At 38.4% G+C, this 18,165-nt stretch overlaps 1 protein-coding gene across 4 annotated transcripts in view; it reads right to left on the reverse strand.

The window, feature by feature from the left end:
- The window catches only part of GARRE1 (granule associated Rac and RHOG effector 1), an 88,039-nt gene that overhangs the window by 52,389 nt on the left and 17,485 nt on the right, over positions 1 to 18,165 (reverse strand). For 2 of the 4 annotated variants that reach the window (XM_053670551.1, XM_053670549.1), the window contains exons 2-3: positions 11,677 to 11,731; positions 1,611 to 2,896 (exon numbers count right to left, since the gene is read on the reverse strand). In XM_053670551.1, the coding sequence (XP_053526526.1) occupies positions 1,611 to 2,105 (495 nt within the window). In that variant the 5' untranslated portion in view covers positions 2,106 to 2,896; positions 11,677 to 11,731. Of the gene's footprint in view, positions 1 to 1,610; positions 2,897 to 11,676; positions 11,732 to 12,983; positions 13,021 to 18,165 lie in introns of all 4 variants that reach the window. The other 2 variants (XM_053670550.1, XM_037137064.2) reach the window with 2 other exon arrangements.

Raw genomic sequence — 18,165 nt, forward strand, 5'->3', positions numbered from 1 at the left:
CCCTCTCTCTAAAAATAAATAAATAAAAATCTTTAAAAAACAAAACAAAAAAACTATGCAATTTAAACTATGACAAGCCATTTTAAAAACACTTCAAAATGATGATTTCCCTAACTATAAAATGTGATCATAGAAATCAGAAGTTACATATATACTTAGATAGATTCAAAACAGAACCACCCAAGGAAGTTTTACATTTATACTAGCAGGTTCAGCAAAGTATAGCCAATGGGCCAAATCCAGTTCAATAGACAGGCTCGGATAAAACTGGTTTTAACATTTTATTTATTTATTTTTAAGATTTTATTTATTTTTAGACAGAGGGGATGGAAAGGGAAGGAGAAAATAGGGAGAGAAACATCACTGTACAAGAGATACATTGATCATTTGCCTCTCACACACAACTGGGGACATGGCCTGCAACCCAGGCATATGCACTGACTGGGAATCGAACTGGTAACCTTTGTTTACAGGCCGGCACTGAATCCACTGAGCCACACCAGCCAGGGCTCATTTTAACATTTTTAAAGGGTTATATATTTAAAAAAAGAAAAGAAGGAGAAGAAACAGAGACCACATGTGGCCCACAAAGCCTAAAATTTACTATTTCCCCTCTACAGAAAAAGTTTGATGACTGCTGCATGACACCAAGAATATCATGCTTTTTCAAAAATAGTTTCAATTCCTTTTGGAAATTTCATCAAAATCACTTTCAAACACAATAAAAATCAGTTGTATTTCTTAATAGCTATTTCCCCCCGACCCCAAACCCACTGCAGTATAAGACAGCTTAATAGCTTATTCAGCCAATTCAACCTTCAGATTTGCCTCAGAAGATTGGTGATTTCCTAAAATCAAATTCATTCTCAGGATGGGGAAAAAGACACTCTCCCTGCTAACAACCTGGAACCTAACCTATGACATGCTGCTAAAATGTACAATAGAAAACTCAAGCTCAAAAGAACTCTCTGTGCAGACAATAATTTTCAGAAATCTAACAGTGACACTAATATAACAGATCATGGTTTAATAAATCAGTTCCTAAATGAAGGATAGAAAAAGGTCATCTTTATTCTGAATGAAATTTGTATTCTAATCTGACATTCGAGTCTAGAGCCTTGAAAAAGGGAGAACATTTCATTTTGACTACCAAAGACCCTAAGAAGTACTGAATAAGAATCAAATGCATCCAGTTGTGAACAGCTGTGGATTTAGGACTGTAAAAATAATTTAAACGTGTGGAATTTTCTATATTGAACCAATGGTTCTATGTAATGACAATTTACAAATAAAGTTCATAATCACATTTAGAATTCTTAGTCTCTCCCTGTACTTTTAATAGTATGTTACCTGGAAATTCAGTTACAATTTGAAAATTTAAAGAACAAAATACAGGTTGATTTTGTTTGTTTAGTAATCTTTTAACCTTCTTAACTTGAAGTGAAAGCAATTCAGAACCTGGCATATACAATTTTTTTATAAGAAGAGAGTATCAATAGAAAGAGGATGAAGACCATTATTATGGTGATTTGGGAAAAAACTAGAACATATTGTCACTTACCTCTGGAACACATTTTGCCTATCCAATTATGACACAGAAGATACATTACCTCAATGTCCTGAAGACTGAATTCCTTCTGATCTGTAAAGTTTGCAGCCCCAGCACTAAGTTCCATCAGCATCTTGGCAATCTCGGGCTTTATGGCTGAAGTTAGCCGACTGGCTGCTTCCATGACATGCTCCTGCACATCTTTGAGCTGCATGGCTGCCTTGGAGTAGTGAGAGTTCCTGAACACAGTGCTGAAGAGATCTGTGAGGAAAGTACTGGCACGGCAGAAGACATTGAGAGCATCCAGGTACTTGGAGATGCCTTGTTGGATGTCAGCGATGGGAGTGGAGTGAGGCATGGCATGATGGCAGCTGCCCGCAGCGGTCAGGCTGCCCAGAGGGGCAGTGGTGGCTGTAGATGCCAGGGGAGCACTCAGTGCTCGGCCCAGCTCGGGCATCGGGTACTGCTGGTGCTGCTGCACCTTCTGCTTGGACCCGCCAAGCAGGAAGCGCCTCTTGTAGTCCATTTTACTGTCCTGGGCACTGCAGCAATACATGCGGGAGAGAGAACTGTCCCAGTGATTGTGAGTAAGTCAGGGTTCTGAGTCTTCTTTTCCCTAAAACTGTAGCTAGGTATAAAAATAGTGGAGTTCTGAAAATCTAAATTTTAAAAAAGGCATTTCCATGAGGCAGGTGACCATGTGATCCAATGTAGATATGAGAAGACAACAGGTTTATATAATTAATATTTTCAGTGTAGGCAAGACCTCTGACAAAAAATAAGTGTGTCCAAAATACTGGATAAGAACTGTTATCATTCCACTCTCTTAATAAAAAGATATGCTTGCTGAGAAAAATGCTTACCTATAATTGCTTTGCCATAATATTTTGCTACTTGTATTTACAATGGCAGAAAAATAACTTAACTTTAAAAAATGTAATATAATGTATTTCCAATACACCAGAAAAGTTAGAACCCCAAAACCCACAAGCTGATCAACAGCAATTTAAAAAGCAGTACAGAATTACTTTATACTAAGTCCTTAAGAAGGAAGCTCAAACCTCTGCAGAATTTTGACAGAGCCTGCCTGCCAAATCCATTTACCTGAAAAACTTCTTTTGAATGCAAATCTTTTCCAAATTTCCTTTAATATTTTCTGAAAACAAGTTTTGTTTTTTAAAAAATGGCATTTGTTATTATAAGTCTTTTCCTTTCCTTTTGTTTGCTGAGGTAGCGGTTTCCTTGTAACATTAAGAAGAAGAGGTACTTGCAGACTGGGTTGGCCTTCAACTGTGAAGTCTGAAGCAAGAATGCACAGATGTAATTGTAAGGCCTCTAAGTCATATCCTGTTAAGAGGGAAAAACAAGATAAAGTTAGGAAAGTTACAGAGCAAAGAATATTTCTGGAACATTAATTCTTGAAATGCTATTATCCACAAAGGTGGTCTATAAATACCTAAGAAGTCATATTATAACCTTACAACAATAGGTACCACAGTGAAATTTGAACTATGACATGATGATTGCTAGAAAATTCCTTGGGTTGTAGTACAAAAATAATTCAACAAAGAGTTTGATTCCACACCAACCACTCCAAGTTAAAGCCAAGTTAAAGCCAAGGCTGGTAACTGACACATTGAGCAGGGTTTGGATTCATGTTGACAAATAAAGCATCCACAAAACTTTAAGGGGATTTGGAAAAGGAAGTGATAAGCAAAGACTAAAAGAAATCAGGAAGGTTGTTATGAGGAAAATGTTACTTTGATGTAAGCCTCGATTGTAGGATAGGTTTTGACAAATGTAAAAGCAATGGGTGGAGCTCATCAGGTTAAAGGACCATCACAGCAAAGGCCCTAAAGCAGGATGACATATGGTCTCTTCAGGATCCCCAGCTGAACCGAAGTGCAGCATACAGAAAGACAGAGCCTGGAGAAGTGAGTGGCTGGAAGGAAGTTTGCAGACATGATTCTTCCCATTCTCACTCAGGTACCAATCTCCCCTCTGGATATTCAAATGAAAGCCTGGCAGAGTGTGCTGGCCTTATACCATGAGGTACCTTCTGTAGGACCTCTGGCTCTGGATAGGTTCAAATAACAATGTCTGGATGTTTCTGGTTGTAGTTCCTGATACCCACAACAGTGGAGTAGTACAGTTCTCTCATAGCTAATCAGGGCTCATTCTTGTCTGAACTCTCTGTTCTCCCAAACATAACAATAGTTCAAATATATTTTACTGAGCTATACTTAGTGTATATTAAACTTCAACTTGTATGATGTCTGTATATAGTTTGGTCTACTTATTATAACTGGGGTTTTCTTTCTAGTTCCCCTATGTTTAGATAATAATAAATACAAGTCACACTTTGTCACTTATCATGGCCACGACACCATGCCTCCTTTATGGTTCTGTGATTGCATAAGGAATCTAGGAAGCTAAATATATATAAAACAAGAGCAAGAGATGAGAAAAGTGCAATGGATACAAACACTAAAGGTATAACTACCCTAACCCAGCTAGCATATAAATTAAATGAAACTGGCCACCAATTGTAGCTCTGTGTTCCAGAAAATCTTCACTCCTAAAATCTCATAAACTTTGCAAGAAACAAAATATCAAATAGTTACTTGTAAGAAATATGTTCCCAAGTGTTTTTTTTCAAATTCATGGCAATAAGGCAATCGTATCTATCCCTATCCAAGTGCTCCATCATAATCAACATAGCTTTACAAACTCTGAAGTACAATAGAAGTGCTCTACAGGAATGCTGAAGGAGGAAGGGTGTCTACATAAAAACTGTGTGGTCTGTGAAGGAGAAACACACCTCGAGTTGGCCATAGTGAATCTTAAGCAGCCCTGAGGACTCCTTCTTTGTCCAACGCCATTACTCTGCCAGATATTCCCAAAAGGCCAAGAAAGAACCATATACGTAACCTAATTTTTTCTAAAAAGCAACATAAACTTATTTTAGTTTATGCTTCCAAAATTTATTTAAATGAAATTTGTAAAACTTAAAAATATTATCACCAAGTTCATCTACAAATTCAATGCAATCTCTACCAAACTGAATTAAGTTTTTTATAGAAATGGGCAAGCTAATCTTAAAAATCTTATGAAAATGCAAGAGACTCAAGAAGGCCAAACAAATAGTAAAAAGAATATGTGGAGGACTCACACTTCCTGATTGTAAAACCCACCATACAATTATAGTAATCAAGATAGTGGAATACTGGCATAAGGAAAGATTTTACATATATACTTTAAAATTGAGAGTTTAGAGTAAACCCATATATCCATGGTCAACTGATTTCAGAAAAGGCTGCCAAAACTATTTGGCTGGGAAAGAACAGTATTTTCAATAAATGATGCTGGGAGAACTAGACATCCACAAGCAAAAGAATGGATATGGACCCCTATCTTACAAAAATTAACTCAAATAATGAAAGACCAAAATACAAGAGCTAAAACTACAAAACTCTTCTAAAATATGTGTAAAGCTTTGTGATCTTGCATTACACAATAGTGTCATGGACATGACATCTAAAGTACAAGCAACGAAAGAAAAAATTGACAACTGAATTTCAAAATTAAAGATATTTGTACAGCAAAGATCACGATCAAGGTGAAGAGACAACCTACAATATGGACAAAAATATTTGAAAATCATCTATCTCCTAAGGGTCTAGTATCTAGAGTACATAAAGAACTCTTAAAATTCAACAATAAAATGACAAATGACCCAATTAAAAGGTGGGCAAAGGACTGGAACAGACATTTCTTCAAACATATAAAACTGACCAATAAGCAAATGAAAAAAATGCTCAGCACTCTTCTGGCCAAGATGGAGGCATAGATAGATATACTTTACCTCCTCATACAACTAAAGTAGAGCAAAAACAAATTTAAGAACAAAACTAACCAGAATTGCCAGAAAAGCAAACTATATGGAAGCCCCACAACCAAGGAGTTAAGGAAATATTCATTCAGACTGGTAGGAGGGGTGGAGACAGGCAGCCAGGGTGGAGAGGACAAGTGGCAGGCAGCAGCTGGAGAAGCGGGCAGTCCCACATTTGCCAGTGAGTAAACCGGAATGAACAACTGGGGAGCAAGACAGACTGCGAAACCCAGCATTCCAGCACAGGGCAATAAAGCCTCAAAACCTCTGTGTGTAAAAACCTGTGGGGGTTGCAGTGGTGGGAAAAATTCTCAGCCTATGAGGGTTGCAGTGGTGGGAGAAACTCTCTAGGACCCTGATGGGTTGGAGAGACCCATGGGGTCCTAGAACATGCACAAACCCACCCACCCCATAACCAGCACCAGAAGGGCCCAATTTGCTTGTGGGTAGTGGGGAAAGTAACTGAAAGATGGCTGAGAGCTGAGCAAGTGCCACTGTTCCCCCTCTAACCCCTCCCCTACACACAGTGCCACAAGGCAGTGATGTGGGTTGCCTAAGGCTCTGCCCCTTACAACATAACCATTGCGCCAAGACAAATAAATATGGCCAAGTGAAAGAACAGGTCAAAACTCCAAAAATAGAACTAAGTGATGAAGAGACAGCCAACCTATCAGATGCAGAGTTCAAAACACTGGTAACCAGGATGCTCACAGAAATGGTTGAACAGGGTCGTAAAATAAAGGAAAAAGTGAAGGTTATGCAAAGTGAAATATAAAAAATATACAGGGAACCAACAGTGAAGAAAAGGAAACCGGGACTCAAATCAACAGTTTGAACCAGAAGGAAGAAATAAACATTCAACCAGAACAGAATGAAGAAATAAAAATTCAAAAAAAATTAGGAGAGGCTGAGGAACCTCTGGGACAACTTCTGAATCATAGGGGTGCCAGAAAAGAAGAGGAAGAATGGAAACTGAACACTTATTTGAAAAAATATCGAAGAAAAACTTCCCCAATCTGGCAAAGGAACTAGATGTGCAAGTCCAGGAAGCTCAGAGAATCCCAAAGAAGCTGCACGTAAGGAAGCACACACCAAGGCACATATAATTACATTACCCAAGATTAAAGATAAGGAGAGAATCTTAACAGCAGCAAGAGAAAAGGAGGCAGTTACCTACAGAAGAGTTCCCATCAGACTGTCGGCTGATTTCTCAAAAGAAACCTTACAGGCAAGAAGGGGCTGGAAAGAAGTATTCAAAGTCATGAAAGGCAAGGACCTATACCCAAGATTACTCTATCCAGCAAAGCCTTTATTTAGAATGGAAGGGCAGATAAAGTGCTTCTCAGATAAGGTCAAGTTGAAGGACTTCATCATCACCAAGCCCTTATTATATGAAATGTTAATGGGACTTATCTAAGAAAAAGAAGATAAAAAATATGAACAGTAAAATGACAGCAAACAACTACCAACAACTGAACCTAAAAACAAAAACAAAAACAAACTAAACAAACGACAGGAACAGAATTACAGAATGGAGATCACATATAGAGTTATCAGCAGGGGTGGGGGGAGAATAGAGGAAAAACAGTACAGTGAATAAGAAGCATAAATGGTAGGTACAAAATAGACAGGAGGAGGTTAAGAACGGCACAGGAAATGGAGAAGCTAAAGAACTTGTATGTATGACCCACGGGCATGAACTAAGAGGCTAGAATGCTGGTGGGAGAAGGTGTAGGATGGAGGGGAATAAAGGGAAGAAAAAAACGGGACAACTGTAGTAGCATAATCAATAAAATAGATTTAAAAATAAGAGCCCTGGCTGGTGTGGCTCATTGGATTAAGCACTGGCCTGCAAACCGAGGGGTTGCGGGTTTGATTCCCAGTCAGGGCACATGCCTGGGTTGCGGGCCGGGTCCCTAATAGGGGGCACACTAGAGGGAACCACACATTGATGTTTCTCTCCCTCTCTTTCTACCTCCCTTTCTCTCTTTCTAAAAATAAATAAATAAAATATTAAAAAAAAACGAAAAATGTTTAGCACAATTAGTAATTAAGGAAATACAAATCAAAACCACAGTAAGACACCACCTCACACACTAAAATGACTACAATTAAAACAAACACAAAACGAAACAGAAGCTAACTGTGGGCGAGAATGTGGAGAAACTGGAACCTTCATGAGGTGCTGGCGGAAATGCAAAATGATACTGGCACTGTGAAAAGCAGTTTGGCAGTTCCTCAAAATGTTAAACAGAAAAGAGCCATATGACCAAGCAATTGGACTCTTAAGAAGCTGGATATGTGAAGCCACATATATTATATGATCCAACTGACATGAAATGGCCAGAACAGGCAAATCCACAGAAACAGAAAGATTTGTGGAACGGGGAGTAACTGCTAATGGGTTTCCTTTTGCAGGGTGATGACAAGATTCAGAAGTTGGAGAGTGGTGATGGCTGCACAACTCTGAATATACTAAAACACATATGGTATGTGAGTTATATCTCCATAAAGCCGTCATTTAAAAAAAATTATTTCATCTTTCATTGCCATTTTCTTTATGTAACATCTTATTTAACAGACACGTGATTCCTTTTGTAACTATAAACAAGTACATAAAAATAAGTTTCCCAGGATACCTTTAATGTCACATTTAATGTCCTTTTTATATTCCAACCAGAAATCTGTATTTAAATGGTGCTACCCAGAACCTGTCCCTTAAAGATCACCTAATTTGAGCCCTTCAATTTACAGATGAGTGGGGAAAAATCCCAGGATACTGTAGGTTTTACACAGCCCATACAGTGTATCAAACTTGTGTATCTTGAGTCTCAGAATTCCAAGCACATAAATAAATGTTCTGTTCTGAACTACCCAGACTGGAGATAGATTAAGCTACACTGCAGTCACAAACCCTTAAACAAGAGGCCTACCCTAATAAAGATTTATTTCTTGCTCACATGAAGTTCACTGTGCATCTGGCAGCCCTTCTTCAATTTACAGGGACATCACTAGAACCTGTGTTTTCCAGAGTTATGTCAGCATGAAGAAAAGAAAATCATACCCATTCTTTACTGTTTCCCACTGGAATGACACACATCATTTCCCATGAAAGCCCTTTGGCCAGAATTAGTCACTTGGTGCCAATGTAGGCTGGGAAATGTAGGGAGACTTGGGATAATGAGAAAGCATTCCAAGTTGGTCATAGCTATCCATCCAGCTCAGCTGTGTATAGCAAAGTTCTGACCAGATGGCAAAAGCAAATCTGATTCCACCCTGAAAAGGCAGTATTACAATGTGCAGTTCCCACAGTTGCTTTCCAGAGGTCAAGGTGATTCTTATACAGGCTGCTCCAGGAGTTTTTTGTTGTTGTTGCATTTTTTTACACAGAGTAAGGAAGTGAAGGTTGGGGGAGGAAAAGGTTACAGATTCCTTAAAGATGTTGATAAAAGAATACTCCTTATTCAAACACATATTCAAAAACATCAAAGCTTCCACTCATTTTTAGCACCGTAGCCCCAGGTGAAGAAACACCTGCCCTCTACACTACCTGAGCTTCCCTTCCCCTACATTGAGTTACAAGCAATAGGTAACTTGTTCAAAACTGAGCCTCATTTTCTGTATCTAGTGTTGGTCCTAATGCTCAGGATAATGCATTAAAGGGAACCAAAGAAAAATACACCTAGGACCCTGTGCACCCGCACCACTCACTACCTACACCCATATGTTCTCAAAGTGTGGTTCTTAGACCCATGAGCATCAGAATTGAATTTTCCAGGACCAAAGGGGCACCTGCATGAGGATAAGTCTGTCTATAGGTCATATCAGTGTATAGTGGTATTCATAATGGTCACTAAATATGTTACTAAGAATGAAAACGTTTGCCCTAGCTGGTGTGGCCCAGTGGATTGAGTGCAGGTCTGCAAACCCAAAAGTCACTAGTTCAATCCTTGGTCAGGGCACATGTCTAGGTTGTGGGCCAGGTCCCCAGCTGGGGGCATAAGAGAGGCAAACGATTTATAGAAGTATCTATTGCACACTGATCTATGCTTCTCTCCCTCTCTTCCTCCCTCTTCTCTCTAAAAATAAGTAAATAAAATCTTTAAGAAAAAGAATGAAAACTTTTTAAGCAAGTTTTTTTGCAAGATGCTATATTAACATTAACGTTATTAAGACTAGGATGAAAGAAAGAAGCAGCCAATGAAAACCACACATGGCTAAAGGGCTTCCTATGCTGATATTAGAATCAGAAAACCACTCTAAATGGAATGATTACTAAAATGCAGATTCCTGGACACAATCCAAATGTAAAGAATCAATCTTTGGGGGTAGGAGCAGAGAATATGAATTTTTTTAAAAGATTTTATTTATTTATCTTTAGAGGGGAAGGGAAGGAGAGTGGGAGAGAAAAATCAATGTATGGTTGCCTTTCGTGCGTCCCCTGCTGGGAATTGGCCTGCAGGGAACTGGCCTGCAGGGAACTGGCCTGCAACCCAGGTATGTGCCCTGACTGGGAATCGAACCGAGACTGTCTGGTTCGCAGAGAATATGCATTTTTTCAAAAGCTTCCCAAGTGATTCTGATGCATGCTATAATTTGAGAACCAAAATGCTCAGCTGAAAATTTGCTGAAAGTGAAAAGGATTGAGGGCACCTAAGCATGGACACCTGAAGACGCTAACTGCATGAACACCACTTAATGCAACTGAAGTATTTCAGCAATATTCCTATTCACTCAAGAATCCAGAAGGAAACATGCTACCCCCATGTGATAAATGGCTATTTCCAAGAACTAAGGGGCTCACTGGAGAATTCAATGAAAATTTCCATTTGTATTATAATTGCTTCTAACACAACCATTTAGGTACCATAGTCAAGCCTGGGGTTCTCTTTCAGGCAGAGAAAACAAATTCCTTAAGATGGAAATTGGTTTTAATTTATTTTTAACATATCTGGCATTCCTATGCTGATCTTTGGTGTAATCACAACTAGACAGTGTTGAGTACTGATGGGTTTGGCTCAGCAGGTTGGGCATCACCCCTGCAAAGTGAAAGATCACCTGATAGATTTCTAGTCAGGGCACATGCTTGGGTTGCCAGCCAGGTCCTGGTTGGGGACATGCAAGAGGCAACCAGTCAATGTTTCTCTCCTTCTCTTTCTCCCTCCCTTCCCCAGTCTCTCTGAAAATAAGTAAAATCTTTAAAAGGAAAGGAAAGGGAGGAAGGGGAGGAAAGAAAGAAAGAGAGAGAAAGGAAAAAACAAACAAACAAACAAACAAACAAGGCAGGAAATGTTATGGAACTATCAATAAAACACCATTCGAGTTCTTTCATTTTCAAATCAGATTTTGCCAAGAAACTATATGCAGAGAAGGAAGTGACATCTACCTAAGGAGTCTTCACAGAGGTGAACATAATATTCTCTGGCAAGATAGTGTTGAAAACTGAGGTTCATCATATTATTTGCTCAACTGTTGTATTTGACCAAACATTTCTTTTTTTAAATATTTGATTTATTTATTTTTAGAGACAGGGAAAGAGAAGGAGAAAGAGTGGGAGAGAAACATCAATGTGTGGCTGCCTCCCATATGTACCCCACTGGGGACCTGGCCTGCAACCCAGGCATGTGCCCTGACTGGGAATCGAACCAGCCCATGCTCACAGGCCCATGCTCAATCCACTGAGCCACACCAGCCAGGCTGACCAAACATTTCTGTAATAAAAAGTTTAAAAGGCATACAAGCATGCATCCCATCACCTAGATATATCACTTTTTTTAAAGTAAAATTATTCTCAATGCTTGTCTTAACTATTTTTAATGCTTCCCGTGCCCCATGTTTATCTGCCTGAAGGGCTAAAACATGTTCTTAAATTTTACTGCTGCCTAAGATCATCAAACACAGAGCAGAAAATGACACTTTAGTAGATGTTGTATCTTTTCAAGACCACAATAATTTGCAAAAGTTCTCAGTAGATTAAAACTGAATTCAGACCTGGTCACATCATTTAAAACACTCCTTTCTGCAATCAATGTTATCAGCAATTTCTATTTAAAACAATAAGAAAGAACACACTTGAAATTACATAAAGTTTAAGAAAGCTTCTTATACTCATAACTGATAATACATAAAAATTGTCATCCTGAGAAAATCTGAAGAGCTTCCCCTTAGAGAGCAGCGTGGACAAAGGTGGCCTTTGAGTGGACTAACTGGGTGAAATCCTGGCTCTGCCACTTACCAGCTATGTGACCTTGGGCAAGTTCTTTAACCTCTCTGTGCCTCAGTTTCATCGTCTGCAAAATAGATATAGTAACAGTAACTACTGTTATTGAGTTAAATAAATTCATACATATAAAGCACTTAGAATCATGTCTGGTACATATTAAGCACCATGTTTTATCTTATTATTCCCATACAATAAAGGTCTATGACCTCTGCTTTTCTGGAAAAAGTTACTGACAAACAAGAAAGGTCTTGTAAAATCACCTAATCCCTGAAGAGAGTAAAAATCTATGCATCCTAGGGTGGGCAGTATCATGTTTCAGTGAAGTGATAGCTATAATTTGTGATTACAGAGAACAAATTTTAAATCCATTTCACTTATTAACCCAACAGACAAAATAGAGTGAAAAGAAGTCCTGTTGACAGCAATGATATGGCACAAAGTAGTTTCATTTCAAGACGACAAGCTAAATAAAAAAGCATATGTACTTACCTCCCTATCCTCCTCAAACCCCAATGACATAATAGTAAAGACGTTCACAAAGGAAATCATAGCATAACAGTAACGAGAAGGGCCAAGGGATATAGTCTATTTTAATGCTGGTCACTTTCTAGAAGATGGAGGAGAAGCAGTTAATTGTGTGACAAGACAGACCAGAGCAGAGCTAGACACTTCCCAGAACATGCGAAGTCAAAAGTGGGCAGAAAGGCAGAGCCCCTTTTCCTGGAGGAGCTGGATAAATGCCCAGCGTTGAGTGAACCATGTAAATATTGTACATAACTTTAAAAAAGAAAATAATCCTTAAAAATAAAAAACAGACAAATGAACCTGAACTATTTATCAAGTAGGTGGCATTACTACACAAAGAAGGTTTATTTCTACCTGGCTCATATAGCTCAGTGGATTGAGCGTGGGCCTGCGAACCAAAGGATCGCAGTTCGATTCCCAGTCAGGACACATGCCTGGGTTGCAGGCCAGTTCCCAGCAGGGGATGCATGAGAGGCAACCATACATCGATATTTCTCTCCTTCTCTCCTTCCCTTATTCTCTAAAAGATAAATAAAACCTTTTTTAACAAAAGGTTTATTTCAAGTTAAAACAGTGTTTTGTCTGTACCTCTCTGATGTTACTGTCAACAAAGGAGAAGAGACATGAATACAGAAATCAAAGTAATAAAAATCCTTTGAGTAAGCAGGTACAGAAGTCAGGAGTGGGAAATAGGTTCATCTACCTCTCCTCCATACTTCTCACTCTGGTCAATGAATCAGCAAACTGCTATTAAGGCAAGAGGACTGCCAGAAGAGGAAACTTTTGTCAATTACCTTTTTAATCAGGTCAGTTCTTCATTGACACAGATCACTAGATAGCAAAAGAAAACGAAGAGGACAAAAAGGACAATTAAGATGAAAAGCAGATCATTATTTATTTTGTTAGCTTAGTGTCTACATATATTTCTAAGTATTGACTGAAGGTAATTATAGAGGATATTTATTGAATCAGTGATTGCATTTTGAAATCACTGTAATTGTATTTTTGGAAATGCTCAATGTATATTATAAAAAATAAACATTTTTAAATTAAAAAAAGCAGATCAGACCCCTGAAGAAACACCTTTTTTGGTCCCAGAAAAACTCTTGAAAAGAAACTCTGGTATCTGCAGAGAGATCTGAGAAGCAAGCAAAATCATAAGGAAGTAAATCATAAAGGAAGCAGAAATCAGGTAAGAATTCTTGGAAATAAGAAATATGATTGCCAAGATGAAAAACAAGGAAAGTAGAGTAGGGCATAGGGAGCATACACACACACATTTTCTGACATAGTTTTAAAATTAAGCAATGGAAGAATAAACCAAAAACCAACAAAAAATGTTTACCTCTGAGGTATAGAAAGGAACAAAAGCAGGGAAGAAAGACATACTTCTCTCTACCTTGCTTTATAGTTATATCTTTAGAACCATGTAAATATGGAATAACTTTAAAAAAGTAAATAAAAAAGAAAACAATCCTTAAAAATAAAAAACAGACAAATGAACCCAAACTATCAAGTAGGTGGCATAACCACACAGAGGTTTATTTCAAGTTAAAACACTATTTCATCTGTACCTCTCTGGTGTTACTGTCAACAAAGGAAAAGAGACGTGAATATAAAATTCAAAGTAATAAAAATCCTTTAACCCTCTATTTGAATTTGAAATATCAGTCTGAAATCATTATTTCTCTTTTTCTTTCTGAAAAATGCATACTGACTTTACAGAAAAGACCTAGAATTCACATCCCAATTGCAACAAATGCTCCTAATACAATTTCCCACCAAAAAGAATCAGCGCTCCTTACAGAAATGGCTGATTCTAGATCTGGAGTCAGAAACAAAAAGATAAACACAGGATTTCTTTCTTTCTTTCTTTTTTTTTTGGCAATCCTCACCCGAGGATATGTTTACTGATTTGAGAGAGAAACAAACACTGATGTGAGAAAGAAACATCAATTAGATGTCCCCTGTTCACACTGGGGATCAAACCTGAAACCTAGGTATGTGCCCTGACTAGAAATCAAACCCACAACCCTTTGGTGTACAGGATGATACTCCAACCAACTGAGCCAGCTGGTCAGAACAGTCCAGAAATTTGTATCATGCCAGAAGCAGGGAATCCATCTACTACTACCCGGCTCATGTCAAAAGGACCCAGGGTCAACCTAAAAAAAAAAAAGCTCTATTAATGGCCAATAACGAGACAATTTAAGCATCAACAATAACTCTTCCAGAGAAAAAATTAAACATATAAAAATTAATGAGTTTGGACTTGGCAATTTCTTGAATAAGACATCAAAAGCACAGGCAATAGAAAATAGGCTGATTAGACTTCATCAAAATTAAAATTTCTGTACATCAAAAGAATTATTAATAGACCAAAAAAGCAGCCCATAAAATGGGAAAACTATCTCTAAATCATATATCTGAAAAGGAACTAATACCTAGACTATATAAAGAACTTCTACAACTCATGATCACAGCCCACTGATCAATAAACCAAACAGTCCAACTATAAAATGGGTAAAGGACTTGAATAGAAATATGTCCAAAGAAATAGACAAAGAGCCAAAAAGCACATGAAAAGATGCTTAACATCATTAAACATTAGGGAAACACAATGCAAAACCACAATGAGATACCACTTCATATAACAGCCTAAGGATGGCTATTATAAATAAAGGAAAAAGCCTTGGCTGGAGTAGCTCAGTGGATTTAGCACAGGCCTGTGAAGCAAAGGGTCACTGGTTTGATTCCTAGTCAGGGCACATGCCTGGGTTGCAGGCCAGGTCCCCAGTAGGGGATACATTGATGTTTCTCTCCTACTCTTTCTCTTTCCCTTCCCCTCTCTCTAAAAATAAATAATAAATAAAATATTTTTCAAAAGGGGGAAAAACACAGAAAATATAGTTATTTTAGGACTATAAGGCATACTGGACCATAAGATGCACCTAGGTTTTAGAGGAAGAAAATAGGGGAAAAAAATTGAAGCAAAAAATGTGGTAAAATATTTAATAACCTGTGACCCCCGCTCCATCACTGCCCCCCCATACACAGAGAGCCAGGCAAACTACATTTGGACTATAAGATGCATCCCCTTTCCTCCCAAATCTGGGGGGTGCATCTTATAGTCTGAAAAAATACAGTAAAACTTTGTCAAGGATGTGAAGAAATTTTAACTATATGGCTGGAGGGGATATAAAATGGTATGACCACTGTGGAAAACAGTATGGCAGTTCCTCAAAAAATCATATAATTACCATAAAATCCAGCAATTCCAATCCCGGGTATGTACACAAAAGAACTGAAAGGAGGAACTCAAACAGTTATTTGTACACCAAGGCTCACAGCAGAATTATTCACAGTGGCCAAAAAGTGGAAATAAGCCAAATGTCCATCAACGAATGAATGGATAAATAAAATGCAGTATAATGATACAATGGTCTGTTATTTAGCCCCAAAAGGAAGGAAATTCTGATACATGCTTCAGTATGGATGGGCCTACATTCATCTATGTGGCAAACTACCGCTCTACTTGCCAGGCCACTGGTTTGCAGTAGCCTGGCAGTGGCTGCAGTTTCTGTAGCCTTTGGATAGTTGCTGTGGGAAAGAAAGCAAAGATCACAGTTTCTACTTCAGAGTTACAGCTAAGTAACAGGATGATCAAGCACCCTGTTTCTTAATCAAGCTCAGGCTTTATCTGGATGGAGAGTGCCAGCTATTTCTCTGGGGAGCCTTCCTTCATCATTTATATCAAGGATGTCAAACTCATTTTCACCAAGGGCCACATCACCCTTGTGGTTGCCTTCAAAGGGCTAAATGTACAAAATTTCAACTCCTTAACAGTTACAGGTAGTTACATTTATACAGTCCTAAAATTATTTCAGACCTTTGAAGGCAACTGTGAGGCTGATGTGGCCCCCAATGAAAATGAGTCTGACACCCCTGATTTATATGTTTGCAGCATCTTTCACTACACACACATATATACAAACACTTTTCTGTAATTTCTCTAGTCAAATGTTCATCCGTTCTTCTACAGTTGCAAATTTTGCAACTAAATTGACCTTGTGAAAACTGATGATGAAATACAGATCAAATCTCAAATCTGCCCTGGCTGGTGTAGCTCAGTGGATTGAGCACGGGCCTGCGAACCACACGATCGCGGTTCGATTCCCAGTCAGGGCACATGCCTGGGTTGCAGGCCAGTTTCCCAGCAGGGGACTCACGAGAGGCAACCACACACTGATGTTTCTCTCCTTCTCTCCTTCCCTTCCTCTCTAAAGATAAATAAATAAAATAAAAAAAAAAACAACAGATAAATGGATAACTAAAATGTAATATAAGCATATAATGGAGTAATATTACTCAGACAAAAAAAAAACAAACCGAATAAAGTACTGATACATGCTGTAACATAAAGTGAGCCTCAAAAACATTATGTTGAATGAAGGAAGACAGACATAAAAGGCCACATATTGTATGAGTCCAGTAATATGGAAGGTCCAGGCAAATCCACTGAAACAGAAAGTAGATTAATGGTTGTGTAGGGCTGGGGTGGCTGGAAAGAATGAGGAATGACTGCTAATGAATACTTTTTTTTAGAGCGATGAAATGTTCTAAAATTAATCGTAATGGTAGTTGTTTAACTGTGAATATCAAGCACCCATGCTAAAAACTACTGAATTATACATTTTAAATGGGTGAATTATATTAGCTCTATGTCAATAAAGCTGTTATTTAAAAAAAAAAAGATGAATGACCTCATAGACAAATCCCTCTTCAGAGAAAAAATACAGAAAATTATTTCCTCTCTAGACCACAACAATGTAAATTTAAATATCTACCCTTGATAATGTACAGACAGTACAGGGAATTCTTTAGGAGATTGGTTTAAGTTTTGTCTATGAAGTTTAAAGCCTAACCATGTCTATGGGTTTTTTTTGGTCAGTTCAGAATGACACAGCCATATTTAGAAATGCACTCCAGAAAAATGCTTTGAAGACTTTTATCCACAACATTCATAAATTAAAAATACCTACCCAGGCAAGAAAGAAAATGCCTGAATAATTCTGTTTTCTCTCTTCTTAAGACTATCCTTTTTTGGCTTTCCTTCTATGTTACCACATTAAAAAGAGTGATATAAAAAGATGGTACTTTTCCTAGCTCTTCTCCTGCCCTCTGGCCATTCTTAGTTGTCTCTATGAGCCACACACTCCCCACCCTCCACCCCTGACTCCTCTGATGGTCCTTAAGTGCTGTGTGGTTCCTCAGAGCTCTATGCTGTACTGTATAAAATCAACATATTCTCTCTGGGCAGCGTTCCCCAATCCATCTCTCTAACCCAGCTCGTTCTCCTGTGTTTCAGATCCCTACTGAACAGGTCTCCAAGTAAAATGTCCAAAACCACTCTCCCTGTCTTTCAGGGTTCCTTCCTTGTGTTGATAAATGCACTTACCTACATCACCACTTACCTACATGAACAAGCCACATTTACATCCACTTAATCATTTAGTCATAGTATCTTTCACATCTTTCCTCTTCTCTATATCTTCACTGCCAATCCAAAATTCAGACCATCTTTACCTCTTACCTGAATTACAGAGAGCTTCCTGAGTGATTCTCCAAATGCCTGGACTGCTCCCCTCTTGTAGTTGTGTGATTGTTCTAGAGCCAATTCAATCATGCTACTCTCCTGCTTAAAATCCACATGGCTCTCCACTACATTTCCCAACTTTCTTAAACCACGATCCCCAGTGTCTCTGCCTAATACTGCCTGGTTCTTGCTGAGCCATCTTCCCTCTCACCATCTATACCTTCAGTTCCCTCTGCCTGGAAAGCCCTCCTGGCTTACTCTCACTCCTCCTGAATATCTAAGTTAGACATCACCTCCTCTGGGAAGCCACACTGAGGAACACTGAGTTAGGAGTGACTTTGTATGCTACCATAAGACCCTGTTTTTACTCTTATCTTAAC

Source organism: Artibeus jamaicensis, unplaced genomic scaffold, assembly GCF_021234435.1.
Source record: "Artibeus jamaicensis isolate MK-2021 breed Jamaican fruit bat unplaced genomic scaffold, CSHL_Jam_final contig_589, whole genome shotgun sequence".
In the NCBI taxonomy this organism is placed as follows: domain Eukaryota; kingdom Metazoa; phylum Chordata; class Mammalia; order Chiroptera; family Phyllostomidae; genus Artibeus; species Artibeus jamaicensis.